This window comes from Choloepus didactylus, chromosome 19 (assembly GCF_015220235.1).
Source record: "Choloepus didactylus isolate mChoDid1 chromosome 19, mChoDid1.pri, whole genome shotgun sequence".
Classification (NCBI taxonomy): Eukaryota; Metazoa; Chordata; class Mammalia; order Pilosa; family Megalonychidae; genus Choloepus; species Choloepus didactylus.
Window position 1 is genome coordinate 41,906,549 of NC_051325.1, and position 21,231 is coordinate 41,927,779.

A 21,231-nucleotide genomic window follows, 5' to 3' on the forward strand; every position below is an offset into this window, starting at 1 on the left:
TTTGTTCAATTTGGGGGGTGTGGGCATTCAAAGGAGAGGAAGTAGCATGAAGAAAGGCATGTGGATAAGAGGGTGGAATTTCTGAGTAGAAAACTACATATGGCTTAGTGTTACTAGAATGTGACACCTGGTAGAGTGTGCAAAGGAGATGAGCTCTGAGGGGCTGCCAGGTTGAACGCCAGAAGTCAGGACCCAGGCCTTATTGTTTGTATTCCGAGCACAGTAATCCATAAACTTTCACTGCATGAGGGGGTAAGGCTAAGTAGGTGTTTGACATGAATGACGTTGATGTAGTGAGGTGATCATTGAAAGTTAAATAACTGTATGACTTACTGAAACCTATCTAAAAAAATTTTTTTTTAATATTGCAATTTGACACATTTATGGTGCTTGTTCTAGGGCATATAGCAGTAGGAGGAAAAAACAAATCTCTGTCTTGCGGAAATTGCATTCAAATGGAAGGAGAGTGTAAACAATACGTAAACTGAATAATGTAGTTAGGTTGATGTAGGGACATATTAAGTGCCTAGGGTTTTTAATTCATCTGTAAGGTGCCACCTGAGTAAATAGCTGAAGGAGGAGAGGAAATGAGCCTTGCTACCTTCTGGGGAAATAAGTTTCCAGGCAAAGCAAAGGAAGGGTAAGGGCAAGACCCTGAGGCAGGAGGGCCAGTGTAGCTGTTGTGAATAGAGAGAGGGAGGGAAAGAGTGGGTAGGTGATAAGGCTAAAGAATTAATGGGCTGGCTTGAGAAAGGCCTTATAGGCCTTTCTAAAGAAGTTGACTTTTATTCTGAGGGAGAATGAGAAGAACCCATTGGGAGTTTTGAGCAGAGGAGTGAAGTGATCTGACTTAACACAGAAACCAGAATCTTGAGAATAGATTTAGGAGGACATGGGTGGAAGCAGGGAAACCAGTAATGAGGCTGTTGAAGTAATCCAGGCAAGAAATGATGGTGGCTTGGACCAGGTTGTTAACAGAGAAAGATGTGAGAAGTAATTTGTTTCTGGATATATTTTGAAGGTGGAATAAAAATGCTTTATCACAAATATTAAATAATTTGAGCCCATATTTAAGTTTAATAAGCTGTCAGTAGAAATGTTAACCCTTTTTACCCTAATCCTCACCTCTGACTGGGAAAAAAAAAAGTTTAACCAAAAAAGCATTGATTTGTATATACCCTGATATAGTCCTTGACCCCAATTCAGTTAAATTTGCCACTAATAACTCATAAGTAATACAATCGGAAAAGGCTAGGCTGAAACCTCTCCTACCTTGCGGTGTTAACATAAGCTTTAGAACTGTACTATCAGGGTTGTGAGTGAATAAGTCTCATCTCAGTTGACTTGGGTATGGTTTCTTCTTGAAGTTCCTGTTAAAGATATTTGACTTGGATACTGAGATGTAGAGGTGTCCCTTCTTGTTTAATGTTACCAATATAAGATTTTTAACACAGAATTTTAAATTACCGTCCAAACAGCCTCAGAAAGTAGAATACTTTACAATAACACAGTTTGTTTTCCTTTCAGATAGTCTTCCCCCACTCTTCCATTTTCTGTCTGACACTTTTGACAGGCAACTGGTTCACACCAAGTACCAGTTAGAAGTCATCTGATTGAAAAATACTCTGTTTCAAGAGTGTCAAGGGCAAAACAAAAAATCTGCTTCTTTCACATATAAATTACAAAGGACTCCATTATTCTTACTGTGTTCTAAAATTATCTATTAGACTACTTTTGTGTACTGTGTAATATAGACATAGCCCAGAATTAAAATAATTATGAAGTAGTTGATTTAGAGTTGAGATCAATCTTGGCACATATGTGTATGATTGTATTTATACATGTAGAGGTGTTGGTGTGTTAGCATTGACGAGTTGCAGTGAATTTATTCTCCATTTTAAACATCTGTGTTGTTTTTTAATCATTTTTCCTATTCTGTAAAGTTTTGGCCCACTTTATTTTTCAGCAGAATGCCTGGTACTAGATTTCACTTAATACCTTCTTAAAAAAGAAAGCTATCATAATTGATATGGTCAATTTTTTAATTCAGTTTTATTGAGATATATTCACATACCATACAGTCATCCAAAGTGTACAATCAGTTGTTCACAGTACCATCATATAGTTGTGCATTCATCACCCTAGTCTATTTTTTGAACATTTTCCTTGTACCAGAAAAAGTGAAAATAAGAATAAAAAATAGATGTAAAAAAGAACACCCAAGTCACAACCACCCCCCACCCTATTTTTCATTCGGTTTTTTGTCCTTATCTTTCCACTCATCCACCCATACACTGGATAAAGGAAGTGTGATCCACAAGGCTTTCACAATCACACTGTCACCCCTTGTAAGCTATATTGCTATACAATCGTCTTCAAGAGTCAAAGCTTCTGGGTTGGAGTTTGATAGTTTCAGGTATTTACTTCTAGCTATTCCAACACATTAAAACCTAAAAAGAGTTCTCTATATAGTGCATAAGAATGCCCACTAGAGTGACCTCTCAACTCCATTTGGAATCTCTCAGCCATTGAAACTTTGTTTCATTTCATTTCACATCCTCCTTTGGCCAAGAAGATGTTCTCAATCCCGTGATGTTGGATCCAGACTCAGATATGATCAATTTTTGATAATTGTCTGTAAAACTCAGCTGTTTTGCCCTATTTATCCTATCTCTCAAAAGGGAAAAAAGACACATTACTTCAGTACTATAATCCCTCTCTTCCCCACTCATGACAGGAAGCATGTAATGTCTGGTCAAGTTGGGTATCCAGATATCACAATATGTGCTTTACTCTTCCTTCTGTTTTTTTAAATATGTAAATCATTTAGTCAGTTGTTGATTTTTTTTTTTTTTTTTTTTTTTTGAGTACATCTGTCCTAATCAAAACAAAAAATATCTTAAGCTTATATATATCTTTTCATCTTTTCTGGGCAGAGAGGCAGATGAAGGCTGTAAAAAACCTTTAGAAAGATTGCTGAACATCTGGCAAGAAAGAAGTGTGTATGGCGGCGAGTTCATACAGCAGCTGAAGCTGTCTATGGAGGACTCCAAGAGCCCTCCCCCCAAAGGTAGAAACATCACCACATGTTTACAGCTCTTGGTCTTTGCCTACTTTCGAATCAAATATGAAAAGCTACAGTGGGGGTTGCTGTGAACCACCAGCGATTATATGATTCTTCAGAGAGAGATGATCATGAATGATGGTGAGATTTTATGTAGTGCTCGCAGTGTGCAAGCCTGATTATAGTACTCATAGTATCCATCATCTCACACCTAATTTTCACTCTGATTCTCTTTGGTTCTTTTCTGCCTTTCAGAGACATTTCTTGCACAAGGGAAGGGAACTACAAAGTTGTTTCCAGTTGTGGTGAACTAGGAAAAGTGTCCTGGACTAAGATTTTGTCCTTGCCCTGCCATTAACTACTAGAGGATCTTGGATAAGTCCCTTAACCCTTCTAGAACTTGGTTTTATTAAATATTGATGTGGTTTTTGGAACATACTTCCGTGGTTGTCAGCTTGTTTAAAATTGATTTTGGTCTTTACTGAACCCGGGACATGCCTGGAAGGTATATACATGTTAGTGTGTCAATTTTTTGAAGTCCTTTGTGAGAGCTTATGTTAATATTTTTCTTCAGAGTGATATAAGATCAAATGCTATTGGTTTATTTTGCTTCTGGTTAGTTGTGCTTTAACTCTAGTTGCATGACATGTTTCTAAGTTATAGACCTAATCTAATTGCACACATGCCATTGCCTGGAGGATCAAGTCCAAGCACTAACATGGTATTTAGAACCCTTTATAATCTGAGCTAGTCTCCTTTTCCAGATTCTTCTGGCATTCCCTCACATATACCATATTCTTTGGCCACATTGAATCACCAGGTTTCCCCTCTGGATGCTGTGTTGGCACCCCTTCTTTCCTTTTCATTCATTGTTACCTCTGCCTGAAATGTCTTGCTTTTTTACTGTGTGGTGAACTCATTTTTCAAGAATGCTACTCTCATTTGACATCTTGCCAACTTGTCTCTGGGCACATGTAGCCATATCTTGTTCCTCTGGTACTTTGTACATGCCTCTACTATAGAATGTAACCATGATAAGCAAATGTGAAAGGATCATTCATTCAGCACCCCTTTATTGTGTACTTGTCATGATCTCTTCCAGATCTAAGATTATAAGCATTTTAAGGTGGGATAGCTTTCCTGTGAAACTGAAGATTTGAGACTTTCTAAGGGTGACATAAGTGCTTTTAGACTGCGGGTCATTGTTATTTTAGTTACAGTTGATGGAAAACAATTTTGGGGTCAATCTGTTGGTAACATCTGAAAAAGCAAAATGTTTTCTATTTTGGATTCTGATAATGTTTATGTTGTGTCCTTTGGACCTATTCTGTATAGCATTGGGGAATTATCTAGCATTCTTTTCTCTATTCCTGTTTAGAGTTCATTGGTAAACAGTTCTGATTTTTTTTTTTTCCCCACACCTTTGGGCAAGTAGGAGAACTCTGTAGAGGATGCTTGAAGCTAAATGTTAAATTTCAGTTTAACAAACATTTGCTAGACATGTGCTTTGAGTAAACAGCTATGCTAGATGCTGTGAGAGAGAGAGAAAGAAGTGGGAAATATTCCTGCACTCAGGGAACAGTCAGACAAATTGAAGAATTTGTGGCAGTGGTAGATTTGAAAATAGCTCAGTTGGGTTTCTGATTTTTTTGAGTCTAGGCATTAACAATGACTTAGGCTGTATTCCTCTGTGTGAAGGATAATGCTGATCTAAAGGTAATTTCTCTTTCTTTATTCTGTAAAGATGAAAACAGTATCAAAATACTCCAATGTGAGTATTAGTCCCAGGTAACTCACTGTATCTTCTCTCTGTCTTCTTTGGACCTGAGTTATCAGAATATTTTACCATAATCCTTTGAAGATGTTGAGTTCTCCTGAAGTTTACCTCTTAATTTGAATAGTCCTTTTATATTCCCACTTTAATTTCTGAGTAATTGTATGTCTGCAAACACCTTCAGAGTTTACCTCTGCAGTAAAAATTTTCCTGTGGAACTTTGACAGTTCTAACGTTGGAAAATGAATGAGCATAGGAATTCTGTTTTAGAACTGGAGATTTCTTTTTTTTTTTTTTTTTTTTAAATTCAGTTTTATTGAAATACATTCACACACCATACAATCATCCATGGTATACAATCCACTGTCCACAGTATAACATAGTTATGTGTTCATCACCACAATCTATCTCTGAACATTTTCCTTACATCAGAAAGAACCAGAACAAGAATAAAAAATAAAAGTGAAAAAAGAACACCCAAATCATCCCCCCATCCCACCCCATTTGTCCTTTAGTTTCTATCCCCATTCCTCCACTCATCCATACACTAGATAAAGGGGGTGTGATCCATAAGGTCTTCACAATCACACTGTCACCCCTTGTAATCTACATTATTATATAATTGTCTTCAGGAGTCCAGACTGCTGGGTTGGAGTTTGGTAGTTTCAGGTATTTACTTCTAGCTATTCCAATACATTAAAGCCTAAGAGGTGTTATCTATATAGTGCATAAGAATGTCCACCGGAGTGACCTCTCGACTCCATTTGAAATCTCTCAGCCACTGAAACTATTTTGTCTCATTTTGCATCCCCCTTTTGGTCAAGAAGATACTCTCAGTCCCACGGTGCCGGGTCCACATTCATCCCCGGGAGTCATACTCTGCGTTGCCAGGGAGATTTACACCCCTAGGAGTCGGGTCCCACATAGGGGGGAGGGCAGCGAGTTCACCTGTCGAGATGGCTCAGTTAGAGAGAGAGAGGGCCACATCTGAGCAACAAAGAGGTACTCAGGGGGAGACTCTTAGGCACCATTACATACAAGTTTAGACTCTCCTTTGTGGTAATGAGCTTCATAAGGGCAAGTCCCATGCTCGAGGGCTCAGCACATCAAACCGCCAGTCCCAATGTTTGTGACAACATCAACACCAGTCCAGGTGAGGATGTCCAACACATCTGCACCTTCCCCCAGATCCTCGGGGCTGGGGAGGGGGAGGCTGTCAATATATTTTTTATTATCTGCCCAGATTACTCTAGGATGTGTCACTATTTCACTCCAGCCTATACTAACCTACCGTATCTCACTTCCTATTCAAAGTTCCATGCAATTGTGGTGTTTGAACAAATCGGCTGTAGAGTTGTACTGTTTAGAAAATTTAGATCCTGTACCAAATAGATATCTATTCCCTTGGTCTCATATGAAAGTTGAAGTTTTAAAACACAATCAGTTTCAACCTTTATCCTTTGGCCTGGCTTGCCCTGGTCAAATGACCTGCTTCATTCATATCACTAATTGAAGTCTGGGCTCTTTTTCAGCTTTTTTTTTTTTTTTTTTTTTTTGACAGTGGCTGTATGCACTAATACTGACATTCATATCTGCCGAGCTCTAGCTCTGAGTTTCAGGTGTCTCAGAGATATGCATTGTTAGAACTGGAGATTTCTTGAGTTTGTATGTCCAGGTGTGAGATCCAGGTGCTCTAAAGTGGTGTCTCTGTTCTTGGGAATACTCAAGCTTGTTGCATGGCTGAATGGAACTTTATTATTTGCTTGAGTCACACATGAATCGTGTAGTATGATGTAGTAGTAGAAGGATTTAGAAAGACAAGGGTACAAAGGAACTAGCACTTATTGAACATCTGTTATGTACTGTTGTCTCTGCTGGCTGCTTTCCATTCATTTTAATTCATTAGATCCTTACAACTACTCTATGAATTTGATATTTTTTTTCATATTTCAGATGAGGATATTAAGATTCAAAAGAATATAGTAATTTTGTTCAAGGAGATATAGCTGATAAGTGGAAAATTCACACTTGGGTCTGTCTGCTTTTTCCTGGAAGCACGTAGTTTCAGTAGACTTGAATTATAGTATGAATTCATAAGCAGGTCATCCAGCTCCCCTGAACCTCAGTATAGTTTGGTTATTCAGACTATGGATCTGGAATCAGACTTTGAGAGTGTGAATCTCAGCTTTGCCACTTCAGAGCTGTGTGACTTTGAGCATAGCATTTGACCTCTCTGAGCCTCAAGTTCCTCACTATATATAATATGGCTATTAATAGTAATATTGGTAAGGTTGTTGTGAGGGTTGCTTGAGATAACGCAGGTAGATGTTAACAGGGCTGTGAGATGACTTTTATTTGCCCCTCCCTGTTCTAATATTCAGTATTCTGAGTTTCTGAATATGAGCCAGTAGCAAAAGTAGGAGGACACTTTTAGTATTTTCATTTCCCCGGTGCTCCAGTTTGCTAATGCTGATGTTATGCAAAATACAGAAATGGATTGGCTTTTATAAAGGGGTTTTATTTGGTTACAAATTTATAGTCTACAGCCCATGAAAATGTTCAAACTAAGGCATCAATAATAGGATATCTTTACTGAAGAATGGCCAGTGGTGTCTGAAATACCTCTGTCAGCTGGGAAGGCACATAGGTGGTGCCTGCTAGTTCCTGGTCGTGTTTCAGCTCCTCTCTCAGCTCCTGTGCACCCTTAACTTAGCACCTCTTAACATCCTTCTGTCTGCAACTCCAGGCATCTCTGAGCATCTCTGGCAGCTCCCAAGTGTCTCTCCAAAAGTCTCAGTTGCTCTTGGAGCATTTTGTCCTCTCTTAGCTTCTACGGAGCACACTCTGGGCTAGCATCTCAAAGCTTAAGCAAGCGACTGAGTCTCTCTTAGCCCTTTTAAATACTCCAATGAATTAATCAAGACGTGCCCTGAATGGGCGGGGTCAAGTCTCCATGGAAACATTCAGTCAAGAGGTCACACCCTAATCAGAAAGATTAATAAGTCTGCCCCCACAAGATTGCATTAAAGAATATGGCTTTTGAGGGGACATAATGTATCCAAACCGGCATACTCAGATTTCATGCAAGCCTGGGGAGCATGGTCTGTAGGATCAACTTCCCTGAGTTCAAGTCTGGACTTAAGCTACTCAGTTCAGATGATACAGGGAAAGTGCTTTTAGGACTGGGCCTCAAGTGTTAACCCTTTATTTGTTGCAAGTCTTCTTCTATTAACAAGTAAAATTTAATGTCCTTTTCAAAAAATTTCCATTATTTTGCAGGGAGGGAACAAAAAGTGTGATGGTCTTGTTGTAAACAATATTTACTAATTCTTTTCTCATAAAAGTAATATAAAATCATTTTTTATCCCAGAAAATTTCTAGTGGATCCTTTAGCAGATCCAGCTTTTATGGGTAGTTGACTGCATTTTGTAATGTAATTTGTGAGCCCTTAGGCTAGCTTTTTGCCTTAAAATTAATTTCACAGACTGTCATGGTATCTAAAATTCTACCGTAATCAAGTCCTCAAAAGTCATATCATAAACCCGTAGGTAACCGGGTTTGCTTGAAAGTTAGCCAAGTACAAAGCCCCCTGGAGACACATGGACAGATTGGAGATGAGAGACTAGGTGTGCAATATATGAAGACAGGGATACTGGCCCTGGTAGTATTTGCCCTGCCAGTATACAAGTGGTTGAATGGGTGAAAAAGAGAGCTTTAAATACTGTGTTGACATGCCAAATCTGTAGTGGAAGTATGCCTTCTCTTAAATAGACACAGGAATTGGGACTGATAGATTTCGTAGGTTATTTTTAATGGCTGGCTGACTAGATTGAGAATTTTGGGCATCATAACTATTAACCTTGTACGGATGAGTTACGATAGAGTTACCAGAACACTTTTCCTGGTTTGTGTAAGGGGAAGCAGTGACAGTCATTTCTGGCACGCCAATAGTGCTTTCCAAGCTCCATGCCTCCTCTGCCTTTGAGAGGTTTGTTTCAAATTCCTGTGTGTTGGCACTTTCCTAGGTACTATAGCGATATGAAGGAATCAGGCATTTAATGTTTCTATCAGAGAGGAAAGTCATATGTCTGCCAACAGCCATACAAAGTAAAGGCTGCATGCTGTGGGAATTTAGAAGGACATGTGAAGACTGAGAGGAGGAAGGAAGGAGTGCTAACAATGACATTGCCATACAGGTAGTATGGCTTTGAACTTGGGAGGAAAGTGTAGCCATTTGAGGTTTTTGACTAGAGATGTGACAGAGTCAGAACTCAGCTCTGGGATGATTAATTTAATAACAGAGTGTAGCTTTTAAGTTGGAAAAGGAGCATCTAGAGGCACGGAGACCAGTTGGGACAGTAGTCTGGACAATGCATGATAAAAGACAAAAATGCTGTTAGGAGCTATGGGAAGGAGCAGAGAAGGGGTTGTGTATGAGATCCTTCAGAGGTGTGGAATCTGTTGGAAGCAAGGACTTTGGAAGGGATTCTGGTGGTCTCCATGTTTCTGTACTTGGAAGATTGGGCCAGTGGAAGTGCTCATAACTGAAATAGGTAGCTCAGGGAAGGAGGAGCCCTATGGGGTAAATGATGAGTAATTGGTTTCCCGAAATCTTAGGTTTACAGCACCAATAGGTGCTCCAAGTGGAGATAGGAGAGAACTGGAAAAGGAGAATGTTAATAGCACTTTCTATTATTATATCCTTTTCATCAGGATGGCAAAAGACAGAAATGACCCTAAAACTACTTTTCATCAGTTTGATTCTAGGCTTGTCATACTGTGAGTGAGTGGCAGCATGAAGTGGTAAAAACAGCTCCTGATTAGTAGGCAGAAGACACTGGCTGTAGGACCCAGGGTAAAGAGCTCTGTTACTTTGGACAAATTACAACTTGTGGGCTTCAACAATTCTCATATGAAAAATGAGATGGGGAAAGCAAAGACATGGGTTGATCTAAGGCCATCCAGTGCCTAAATTCAGTGATTCTAAGTGTTCTGAGGTATTAAGTGATGTGTGGTTTTTTGTTTATTTGTTTTTTATTCAATTTTATTGAGATATAATCACATACCACACAATCATCCAAAGTGTACAGTTGTTCACAATGCCATTATATAGTTGTGCATTCATCACCACAATTATTTTTTGAACATTTTCATTACCACACACAAAAAATGAGAATAAGAATAAAAATTAAAGTAAATGCAACACCCAAAACATCCCATTCCCCCATCCATCCCTAACATGCATTTACTTTTTGTCCCCATTTTTCTATTCATCTCTCCATACACTGGATAAGGGGAGTGGGAGCCACAAAATTTTACAATCACACAGTCACACGGTGTGAGCTTCATAGTTATACAGTCATCTCAGAGAGTCAGGGATACTGGATTGCAGTTCAACAGTTTCAGGTATTTCCTTCCAGCAATTTTAATACACTAAAAACTCAAAAGGGCTATCTATATAATGCCTAAGAATAACCTCCAGAATGTCCTCTCAACTCCATTTGAAGTCTCTCAGCCACTGAAACTATTTTGTTTCTTTTCTCTTACCCCTTTTGGTCAAGGAGACTTTCTCAATTCCTTGATGCCAGGTCCAGGTTCATCCCTGGGAGTCATGTCCCTCATTGCCAGGGAAATTTATACCCCTGGGAGTCATGTCCCACTTAGTGGGGAGGGCAATGAGTTTACCTGCAGAGTTGACTTAGAGAGAAAGAGGACACATCTGAGCAACAGAAGAAGTTCTTTGGGGGTGACTCAGGCACAGTTATAAGTAGGCTTAACCTCTCCTTTGCAGTAACAAGTTTCGTAAGGGCATGCCCCAAGACTGAGGGTTCGGCCTTCTAAATTGGTAGTCCCCAATGCTTGTGAGAATATCAGTAATTCCCCAGGTAGGGAAGTTTAATGTTTCTGATATGTGTTTTTTATATATAATAATTCTTGTATGAGGCTTTGAAAATGGAAGAATTTCAAGTTTTGATTTTTTCCCACTTTCTTTAGTGCTTTAGTGCTTTTTTTAATGCAATTTTATCCAAAATTTACAATCTGTTGTTCACAGTGTCATCATATAGTTGCGCATTCATCACCACAATCAATTTATTTGTTTTTTTTAATAAGTTCAGTTTTTGAGATATATTCACATATCATACAGTCATCTGTGGTGTACAAGCAACTGTTTACATTACCATCGTATAGTTGTGCATTCATCACCCCAGTCTATTTTTTGAACATTTTCCTTAAACTGGAAAAAAGTAAAAATAAGAATGAAAAATAAAAGTAAAAAAGGACACCCAAATCCCCCCTTGCCCTATTTTTCATTTAGTTTATGTCCCCATTTTTCTACTCATCCATCCATACACTAGACAAAGGGAGTGTGATCTACAAGGCTTTCACAATCACACTGTCACCTGTTGTAAGCTACATTGTTATACAGTTGTCTTCAAGAGTCAAGGCTACTGGGTTGCAGTTTGATAGTTTCAGGTATTTACTTCAAGCTATTCTAACACGTTAAAACCTAAAAAGGGTTAGCTATGTAGTGCGTAAGAGTACTCGCCAGAGTGACCTCTCAGCTCTGTTTGGAATCTCTCAGCCACTGAAATTTTATTTTGTTTCATTTTGCACCCACCTTTTGGTCAAGAAGATGTTCTCAATCCCACGGTATGGGGTCCAGATTCATCCTCGGGAGTCATATCCTGTGTTGCCAGGAGATTTACACCCCTGAGAGTTAGGGCCCAAGTAGCGGGGGAGGGCAGTGAGTTCACCTGCTGAGTTGGCTTAGCTAGAGAGAGAGGGCCACATCTGAACAACAAAGAGGTACTCTGGGAGACTCTTACGCACAATTATAAGCAGGTTTAGCCTCCCCTTTGCAGTAAAGAGCTTCATAAGGGCAAGCCCCAAGATAGAGTGCTTAGCATACCAAACTGCCAGTCCTCAGTGTTTATAAGAACATCAGCAATAATCCAGGTGAGGAAGCCCAACACTTCTGCATTTTCCCCCAGCTCCTTGGTGGTCCTGCATATGTATTTTTACTCTCTGCCTGAATTACTTTGGAATATGTCACTATTTCACACTAACCTATACAAACCTACCAGGTCTCACTTACTATTCAAAGTTCTATGTAATTATGGTGTTTTAACAAACTGTATGAGTTAAATTGTTTAGGAAATACAGGTCCTGCACCAAATAAATATCTTTTCCCTTGGTCTCACATGGAAGTTGAAGTTTTAAAACACAGTCAGTATCATCTTTGGCCCCGATTTGCCCTAGTCCTAACTAGATCTGCTTCATTCATATCTCTGGTTGAAGTCTGGACTCTTTTTCAGCATTTTTAGCAGTTGCTGTAGCGCTCTAGCTCTGAGTTTCAGGTGTCACACAGACCCAAAGTTCCAGGGATCAATCAGGTTGTACACGAAGGGATCAGCATCTCAGAATATGGAGATAGCCATTACAATTCAGGAATAGATTTGGCTGCTGTAAGAGCTTACAATCTAGGGACCATTGCAATAAGCATTTCCCTGATGAGCTGTGCTCTAAGATTCAATTCTGAGTTTACACATTGTAGTTAGTCCATGTTGGTGAGGCATTATAGTGTTTGCCTTGGTTTCTGGTGTAGTTCACTCAAAATGCTGTCTATAGGAGCCATTTGCTCCATTGCGTGTCTCATAGCTTCACTTTTCGCAGTTGCTCGATATTTCCGTTGTATGTACACACCACAGTTCACCATTCTGTTCCTATCAATGTACCCTTAGGCCACCTCCACCCATTACAAATCATGCATACTGCCTCCATAAACACCAGTGTGCAAGTGTCCATTCATGTCCCTGCTCTCAGATCCTCCAAGTATATGCCCCATAATGAGGTTTCAGACCTTGTGGCACCCACATACTTAGCTTCTTGACCACAATAAATTTTTTGAACATTTTCATTACTTCAAGAAATACAAATGAAAATAAGAATGAAAATAACAATATGAAAGAACAGCCAAAACATGTCCTGCTCTTCCATTCCCCCCTCCCCCATTATTCATTTACTTTTTTGTTGCCCTTTTTTCTACTCATCTGTCCATACACTAGATAAAGGGAGTGGGAGCCACAATGTTTTCATTATCACGCAGTCACACCATGTAAGCTGTATAGTTATACAGTCATCTCAAAGAGTCAAGGATACTGGATTGCAGTTCAACGGTTTCAGGTATTTCCTTCCAGTTATTCTAATACACTAATAACTAAAAAGGGACGTCTATAAAATGCAGAAGAATAACCTCCAGAATGTCCTCTCAATTCCATTTGAAATCTTTCAGCCACTGAAATTTTATTTTGTTTCATCTCCCTTCCGCCTTTTGGTCCAGAAGGCTTTCTCAGTCCCACAATGCCAGATCCAGGCTCATCCCTAGGAGTCATGTCCCAAATTGCCAGGGAGATTTACTGCCCTTGGAGTGATGTCCCATATGGAGGGGAGGGCAGTGAGTTTACCTGCAGTATTGGCTTAGAGAGAGAGGCCACATCTCAGTAATGAAAGAGGTTTTCTGGGGGTGACTCTTAGGCACAATTATAAGTAGACTTAACCTCATATTTGCAGTAACAAGCTTCATAAGGGCAAGCCCCAAGATTGAGGGCACGGCCTACTGCAATGGTAGTCACCAGTGCTTGCAAGATTATCAGGATTTCCCAGGTGGGGAAGTTTAATATTTCCATTTTTTCTCTCAAGGGGGCTTTGCAAATACGTTTTTGTTCTCTGCCAAAATTATTCTGGAATATATCAGGGCTTCATGCTAACCTGTACAAACCAACCAGATCTCACCCCCTATTCAAGGTTCCATGTAATTATGGTGTTTGAGTAAACTGACCATGTAAGTTAAATTATATAGTGTGCTTCAGAAAATATAGATTTTCCACCAAATGTACATCTCTTCCTTTGGTCTCACATAGAAGTTGAAGTTTTAAAACACAGTCAATATCATCCTTTTCCCTTTAGTCTGGTTTACCTTAGTCCTAACCATGTCCATTTTGTTCATATCTTCTAATTAAAATCTGATCTATTTTTCAACTTTTTTTAACACTTGCTATAAGGGATGAAACTGAAATTTGTAGCTGCCGAACTCTGGCTCTGAGTCTCAGGTGTCATACAGATACCCGAAGTTTCAGGGACTGACCAGGTTATGCACAAAAAGCTAAATTAAGCTATCTCAGAATTTAGAAATAGCCATTACAACTCAGGTATAAATGTAACTGCTGTAAGAGCTTACAATCTAGGAGCTCTACCATAATGCTTCCCCTGGTAACCTGTGCTCTCAGGTTCAGTTCTCACAGTTTGTACATTATAGTTAGTCCATATTAGTGAGGTATTATAATGTTTATCTTTTTCAATTCTGGCTTATTTCCCTCCATAAGGTCCATTCACCTAGTTGCATTACTCATGTTCCAGTTTGCTAATGCTGCCAGAATGCAAAATACCAGAAATGGATTGGCTTTTATAAAGGGGGTTTATTTGGTTACACAGTTACAGTCTTAAGGCCATAAAGTGTCCAAGGTAAGGCATCAAGAATCAGGTACCTTCACTGAAGGATGGCCAATGGCATCCAGAAAACCTCTGTTACCTGGGTGGCTGGCATCAGCTCTGGAGTTCTGGTTTCAAAATGGCTTTCTCCCACAACATTCCTCTCTAGGCATGTGCTTCCTCCTTGCTTGCATTCTCCAAAATGTCTCTGTAAGCTGCAGCTCCTCCAGAATGTCACTTTCAGTTGCTCTAGCAGTGAGCTCCTTCTGTCTGAGCTTTTATATGGTGCCAGTGAACTAATCAAGGCCCATGCCGAATGGGCGGGGCCATACCTCCTTGGAAATTATCTAAACCTTTCACTCACAGTTGATTGAATCACATCTCCATGGAAACAATCAAAGAATTCAAATCTAATCAACACTAATATATCTGCCCACACAAAATTGCACCAAAGATAATGGCGTTTTGGGGGACATAATACATCCAAACCAGCACACCTCACAACTTCATTTCTTCTTGCTGCTGCTCAGTATTCCATTGAATGTAAATACCACGGGTCACTATTCCGTTTATCAGCTGATGTATGTTTACGTCACTTCCATCTGTTGTGAATCATGAAAACTGCCACCATAAACACCAGTGTGCAGTCTACTGATGTCCCTGCTCTCAGTTCTTCCAAGTATATACCCAGTAACAGGGTTGCAAGACCATATGGCAACCCCATAGTTAGCTTCCTGTGGAACCACCACACTGCCTTCCAGATTGGCTGCAACATTCTACTTCTCTACAGACAGTGAATAGGTACATCCCTCTATCCCTCTTTCAACATTTTCTCCAGCTCTTGTATCCCTCTTTTTTTTTTTTTTTAATTTATTGAGATAGTTCACAAACCATACAATTATCCAGAGATCCAAAGTATACAATCATTTGCCTATGGCACCATCATACAGCCATGTAGCTATCATCACAATTAATTTTTTTTTCAATTTTTAGAACATTTTCATTACTGCAGAAAAGAAATAAAGTAAAAAAATATAAACTCAAATCCTCCCATACCCCTAACCACCAGCCCCCTCCATTATTGATTCATAGTTTTGGTATAGTACATTTGTTACTGTTGAAAGAATGATAAAATACTACCAACTGTAGTATATAGTTTGCAATAGGTATATATTTTTTCCTATATGCCCATCTATTATTAACTTCTACTTGTAGTGTCATGCATTTGTTCTAGTTCATGAGAGAGATTTCTAATACTTGTAGTTAATCAGGGACATTGTCCACCACAAGATTCACTGTTTTATACATTCCCATCTTTTGACCTCCAACTTTCCTTCTGGTGACATGTGTGACTCTGAGCTTACCCTTTCCAACACCTTCACACACCATTCAGCACTGTTAGTTATTCCCACAACATGCTACCATCACCTCTGTCCGTTTCCAAACTTTTAAGTTCACCCTAGTTGAACATTCTGCTCATAATAAGCAACCACTCTCCATTCTTTAGTCTCATTCTATATCCTGGTAACTTATATTTCATGTCTATGAGTTTACATATTATAATTAGCTCATATCAGTGAGACCCTGCAATATTTGTCCTCATGTGTCTGTCTTATTTCACTCAATATAGTGCCCTCAAGCTTTCTTCATCAACCCATTTTTTTAAGATGGTTTTGTTCACACACCATACATTCCTTCCTAAGTAAACAATCATTGGTTCCCTGTATAGTCACGTATTTATGTATTCGGCACCATTGCCACTATCTGTATAAGGACATCTCCATTTCTTCCACGAAGAAGGAGGACGAGTCAAAGAAGGTAGAGCGACAACAGGAAAAGGGAAAAGAGAGAAAAAAAAATCCGTGACAACTAGAAAGCAACAGAAGGAAAGATAGCATTAAACTAAAGTAGAATAAAGAGTCAGACAACATCACTAGTGCCAGGAGTCCCATACCCTTCTCCTATGCCCCACCCCCCCATATGCATTTAGCTTTGGTATATTGCCTTTGTTAAATTAAAAGAAGCATAATACAATAGTTCTGTTAATTATGGTCTCTAGTTTGCATTGATTGTATTGCCCCCCCAATCCCACCCTATTTTTAACACCTTGCAATGTTGACATTCATTTGTTCTACCTCATATAAAAACATATATGTAGCTTTTATTACAATTGTTGAGCACCCTAGGTTTCACTGAGTTATACAATCCCAGTCTTTATCTTTAGTCTTTTGTTTTGGTGTCCCACATGGTCCTAACCTTCCTCTTTCAACTATGCTCACAGTCATCTTTGTTCAGTGTACTTACATTGCTGTGCTACTATCTCCCCAAATTGTTTTTCAAACCTGTCACTCCTGTCTTTTCCTTTTTGTCTGCAGTGCTTCCTTTAGTGTTTCCTGTAGAGCAGGTATCTTGGTCACAACCTCTGTCATTGTCTGTTTGTCAGAGAATATTTTAAGCTCTCCCTCATACTTGAAGGGCAGTTTTGCTAGATATAGGATTCTTGGTTGGTGGTTTTTCTCTTTCAGTATCTTAAATCTATCACCCCACTTCCTTCTTGCCTCCAAGGTTGCTATTGAGAAATCCACACATAGTCTTATCAAGCTTCCTTTGTATGTGATAGATCGCTGTTCTCTTGCTGCTTTCAGGGTTCTCTCTTTTTGATGTTTGATAATCTGATTATTAAGTGTCTTTGTGTAGACCTATTCAGATCTATTCTATTTGGGTATGCAGTGCTTCTTGGATCCGTAATTTTATGTCTTTCATAAGAGGTGGGAAATTTTCATTGATTATTTCCCCTATTATTGCTTCTGCCCCTTTTCCCTCCTCTTCTCCTTCTGGGACACCAGTGACACATAATTCCTGCATTTTGTTTTGTCTTTAAGTTCCCGGAGGCATTGCTCATATTTTTCCATTGTTTTCTCTATCTGTTCTTTTGTGTGTAGGCTTTCAGGTGCCTTGTTCTCCAGTTACTGAGTGTTTTCTTCTGCCTCTTGAGATCTGCTGTTGTATGTTTCCATTGTGTCTTTCATCTCGTGTTGTGCCTTTCATTTCCATAGATTCTGCCAGTTGTTTTTTTTGAACTTTCGATTTCTACCCTATGTACGCCCAGTGTTTTCATTATACGCGTCATCTCTTTTGCCATGTATTTCCTAAACTTTTTGAATTGATTTAGTACTATTTGTTTCAATTCCTGTATCTTAGTTGAAGTTTAAGTTTGTTCCTTTGATTGGGCCATAACTTCATTTTTCTTAGTGTAGGTTGTAGCTTTCTGTTGTCTAGGCATCTGGTTTCCTTGGTTACCCCAATCAGGTCTTCCCAGACCAGAATGGGCTCATGTCTTGGAAGGAGAGAATAGTATCCTATTTTCCTGAGGGTGCCTTAGAAGATTGGTACACCCTGTGAGGCCTCAAGTCACTGTGCTTTTCCTCCCAGCAGGTGGTGCTTGTCAGCCTGTAGCTCCAGACTGGTATAAGGAGGTGTGGCTCTTGGCTGTTTTCCCCCAGGCTCTGGGGTCTGGTTCTGAATGGAAGGCAAGTAGTAGAGCTGGGCCCCACCTTTTTCTTCTTAGGGAAGATAACCCCCCTTGGGAGAGGTCATTAGCATTTCGATAGACTCTCTGCCTGTGCTATCTCCACCCTTGTCTGGGTCAGAGCACTTGGAACTGGAAATGGCTGAGGCTTTCTCCACTGAGCCGAAAAAGGGACAGAAAGCCCCCTTCAGGGCCAGTACGCGGCCACCCTCCAGCTCTCCGAGGTCAGTCATCACCAAAAGCCTCTGTCTGCTTGTTGGGGATTCATAGCTTGTATTGAGCAGCCCACGCTTGTTAATTAAAACCCCATTGGTGCTCAGCTGAGCTATATTTGCTTGCTGGGAGAGTGCTGCTCTCTAGCACTGCGAGGCTTTGCAGTTCAGGCCATGAGGGGAGGGGGCTCCTGGCTTGGATCTGCAGTTTTTAGTTACAGATTTTATGCTGCAATCTCGGGCATTCCTCCCAATTCTAGTTGGTGTATGATGAGTGGACAGTCACTTTTGTTCCCCCGCAGTTATTCCAGATTATTTACTAGTTGTTCCTGGTTGTTTATTAGCTGTTGTAGGGGGACAAACTAGCTTCCACTCCTCCATGTGCCGCCATCTTCTTCTGTCTCCTCTGTTTGTTTTTTAAACAGTTTTATTCATACACCATACAGTCCATTTTAAGTAAACAATAAATGATTCCTGTTATAGTCTCATAATTATTCATTCACCTCCACAACCTATATGAGGATATTTTTGTTTCTTCCACAAAAAAAAGAGGAAATGGAGAAAAAAAATGAAGAATAAAAATATAAAAGATAGAAGAAAAATAAAGTAAAATACAACAAAAAGATCAGACAATATCACCACCATCAAGAATCTAATATCATTCCCTTATAACCTTCTCTTATAGACATTTAGCTTTGGTATATTGCCTTTGTTACAATTAATGGAAGCATCTTACAATGTAACCATTAACTATAGACTCTAGTTTGCATTGAGTGTATTTTTTTTCTCTTGTACCATCCAATTTTCAATACCTTGCAATGTCGTCATTCATTTATTCTCCCTCTTTTAAAAACATTCTTATATTTGTACATTTAATCACCATCATTGACCTCTCTTAAGTTTCAGTAAGTTATACCATCCCAGTCTTTATCTTCTATCTTTCCTTGTGTCATACATGCCCGTAGCCTACCTCTTTCAACCATATTCACACTCATCTTTGTTCAGGGTACTTATAATATTGTGCTAACATCACACAGTACTGTGCTATTTCTGGATCTATGGAGTCAATCCTATTTACCATTATGTACCCCCTTCAGCATCAAATGCCCAAATTCTAAGTTCTTTCAATCTCTTGATAATCTGTGTTCTCAACTTTAATTCTCAAATTTCACTCATCAATATTAGGTAATATTAGTGAGTCCATACAGTACCCATCCTTTTGTTTCTGGCTAATTTCACTCAATGTAATGTCTACTGTCTACCATTTTGACTTTTGGAATTTGTATGTCACATCTTGTTTTATTTTCCCTCTCTCTCTTTTTGCTCTCACTGATAGTCTTAATTTTACTCTCTTCTCTAAACCTCTCTCCTATCTTTCCCTATCTGCTTGTAGTGCTCCCTTTTCTATTTCTTGTAGAGCAGGTCTCTTGTTCACAAACTCTCTCAGTGTCTGTTTGTCTGAAAATATTTTAAACTGCCTTATTTTCGAAGGACAGTTTTGCCAGATATAGAATTCTTGGTTGGCAGTTTTTCTCTTTCAGTATCTCAAACATATCATGCCACTGCCTTCTCACCTCCATGATTTCTACTGAGAAATCTGCATAGTTTTATCGAGCTTCCTTTGTATGTGATGGATTGCTTTTCTCTTGCTGCTTTCAGAATTCTCTCTTTGTGTTTGACATTTGATAATCTGATTATTAAGTGTCTTGGAGTATGTCTAACAGGTCTATTCTGTTTTGGGTACACTGTACTTCTTGGATATGCAATTTTATGTCTTTCGTAAGAGATGGGAAATGTTCAGTGATTATTTCATCCATTATTGTTTCTGCCCCTTTTCCCTTCCCTTCTCCTCCTGGGACACCCATGACACATATATTCATGAGCTTCTTGTTATCATTCAATTCCATGAGACCTTGCTGATATTTTTCCATTCTTTTCCCTATCTGTTCTTTGAGTAGGATTTCAGATGTACTGTCTTATAATTCATGAATCCTTTCTTCTGCCTCTTCAAATCTGCTGTTGTATGTCTCCATTTTGTTTTTCATTTCTTCTATTGCGCCTTTCATTGCCTTAAGTTCTGCCAATTGTTTTTTCAAACTTTCAAGTTCTTCCTTATGTTCACCAAATGTGTTCTTTATATCCTTCATCTCTTTTGCCATATCTTTCCTCAACTCATTGATTTGCTTTTTGAATTGATATAGCATGTTTGAAGATCTTTAATTAGTTGTTTCAACTCCTGTGTCTCATTTGAAGTGTAAGTTTGTTCCTTTTACTGGGCCATAGCTTTGTTTTTTTTCTAGTGTGAATCATAATTCTTGTTGTCTATGCATCTGGTTTCCTTGATTACCCCAGTCAGATTTTCCCAGACCAGATGGGCCCAGGTCTCAGGATAGGGCTGTATTCGCTATCATGTTTCCCTGAGGACGAGACTTAGAAAGTTGTCAGACTTTCCTGTGAGGCCTGTAGACACTGTGCTTTTCCTATCCTGCCCAGCAGGTGACGCTTGTCAGCCCACAGTTCCCCAAAGGCATAAAGAGGTGCATTGCTTTTAATTCTCAGTATATCTTGTCCCTGCCAGGGGCTGAGAGTGTCAGAAGCCAAGCTTAAGCTGTTTGTTTTTGTTTGTTTGTTTTCACCCAGGCCCTAGGGTCTGAGTTCTTTGAGGGAGGGCAGCCACTTGAACTGGGCTCTGCCTCCCCCTTTTCTTAGGGAAGATAAGCCCTTTAGGGATTTATCTCCTACATTTGACTTCTTCCTTTGTCTCTCCAACTCCACCCTTGCCTGGGTCAGAGCTGACAATTGAAAATGCCTGAGGCTTTTTCTCTAATGAGATACTTGGAATAAGAGGAAAAAGAAAGAATAAAGAAAGACCCCCTTTTCAGAGCCAGTTGCCCACCACCAACCCCCCCCCAGTTACCAGTCAAGAACCAGAGTTGGTGTCTGGTTTTGTGGGCCCCTTGTCTTGACACACAGCTCTTTTTCAGTATTCTGAGCTCAGTCAACTCCAGAAGCCTCTTTTTATTTATTTGTGTATTTTTTTTTCCCATTACCCCTGCCACTCTGCAGGTAGAAGCCTCCGGTTCCTTTCCTGCTTGCTCTCAGTTTATGTTCTCCTAGCTTGTATTCCTTAGTCCATATTCATTAACTAAAACTGCAGTTGGAG

At 39.5% G+C, this 21,231-nt stretch overlaps 1 protein-coding gene across 2 annotated transcripts in view; it reads left to right on the forward strand.

Annotated features, from left to right (window-relative positions):
• Positions 1 to 21,231, forward strand: part of RPRD1B (regulation of nuclear pre-mRNA domain containing 1B) — a 69,324-nt gene that overhangs the window by 10,392 nt on the left and 37,701 nt on the right. For both annotated transcript variants that reach the window (XM_037811791.1, XM_037811792.1), the window contains exon 3: positions 2,937 to 3,070. In XM_037811791.1, the coding sequence (XP_037667719.1) occupies positions 2,937 to 3,070 (134 nt within the window). The remainder of the gene's footprint in view (positions 1 to 2,936; positions 3,071 to 21,231) is intronic.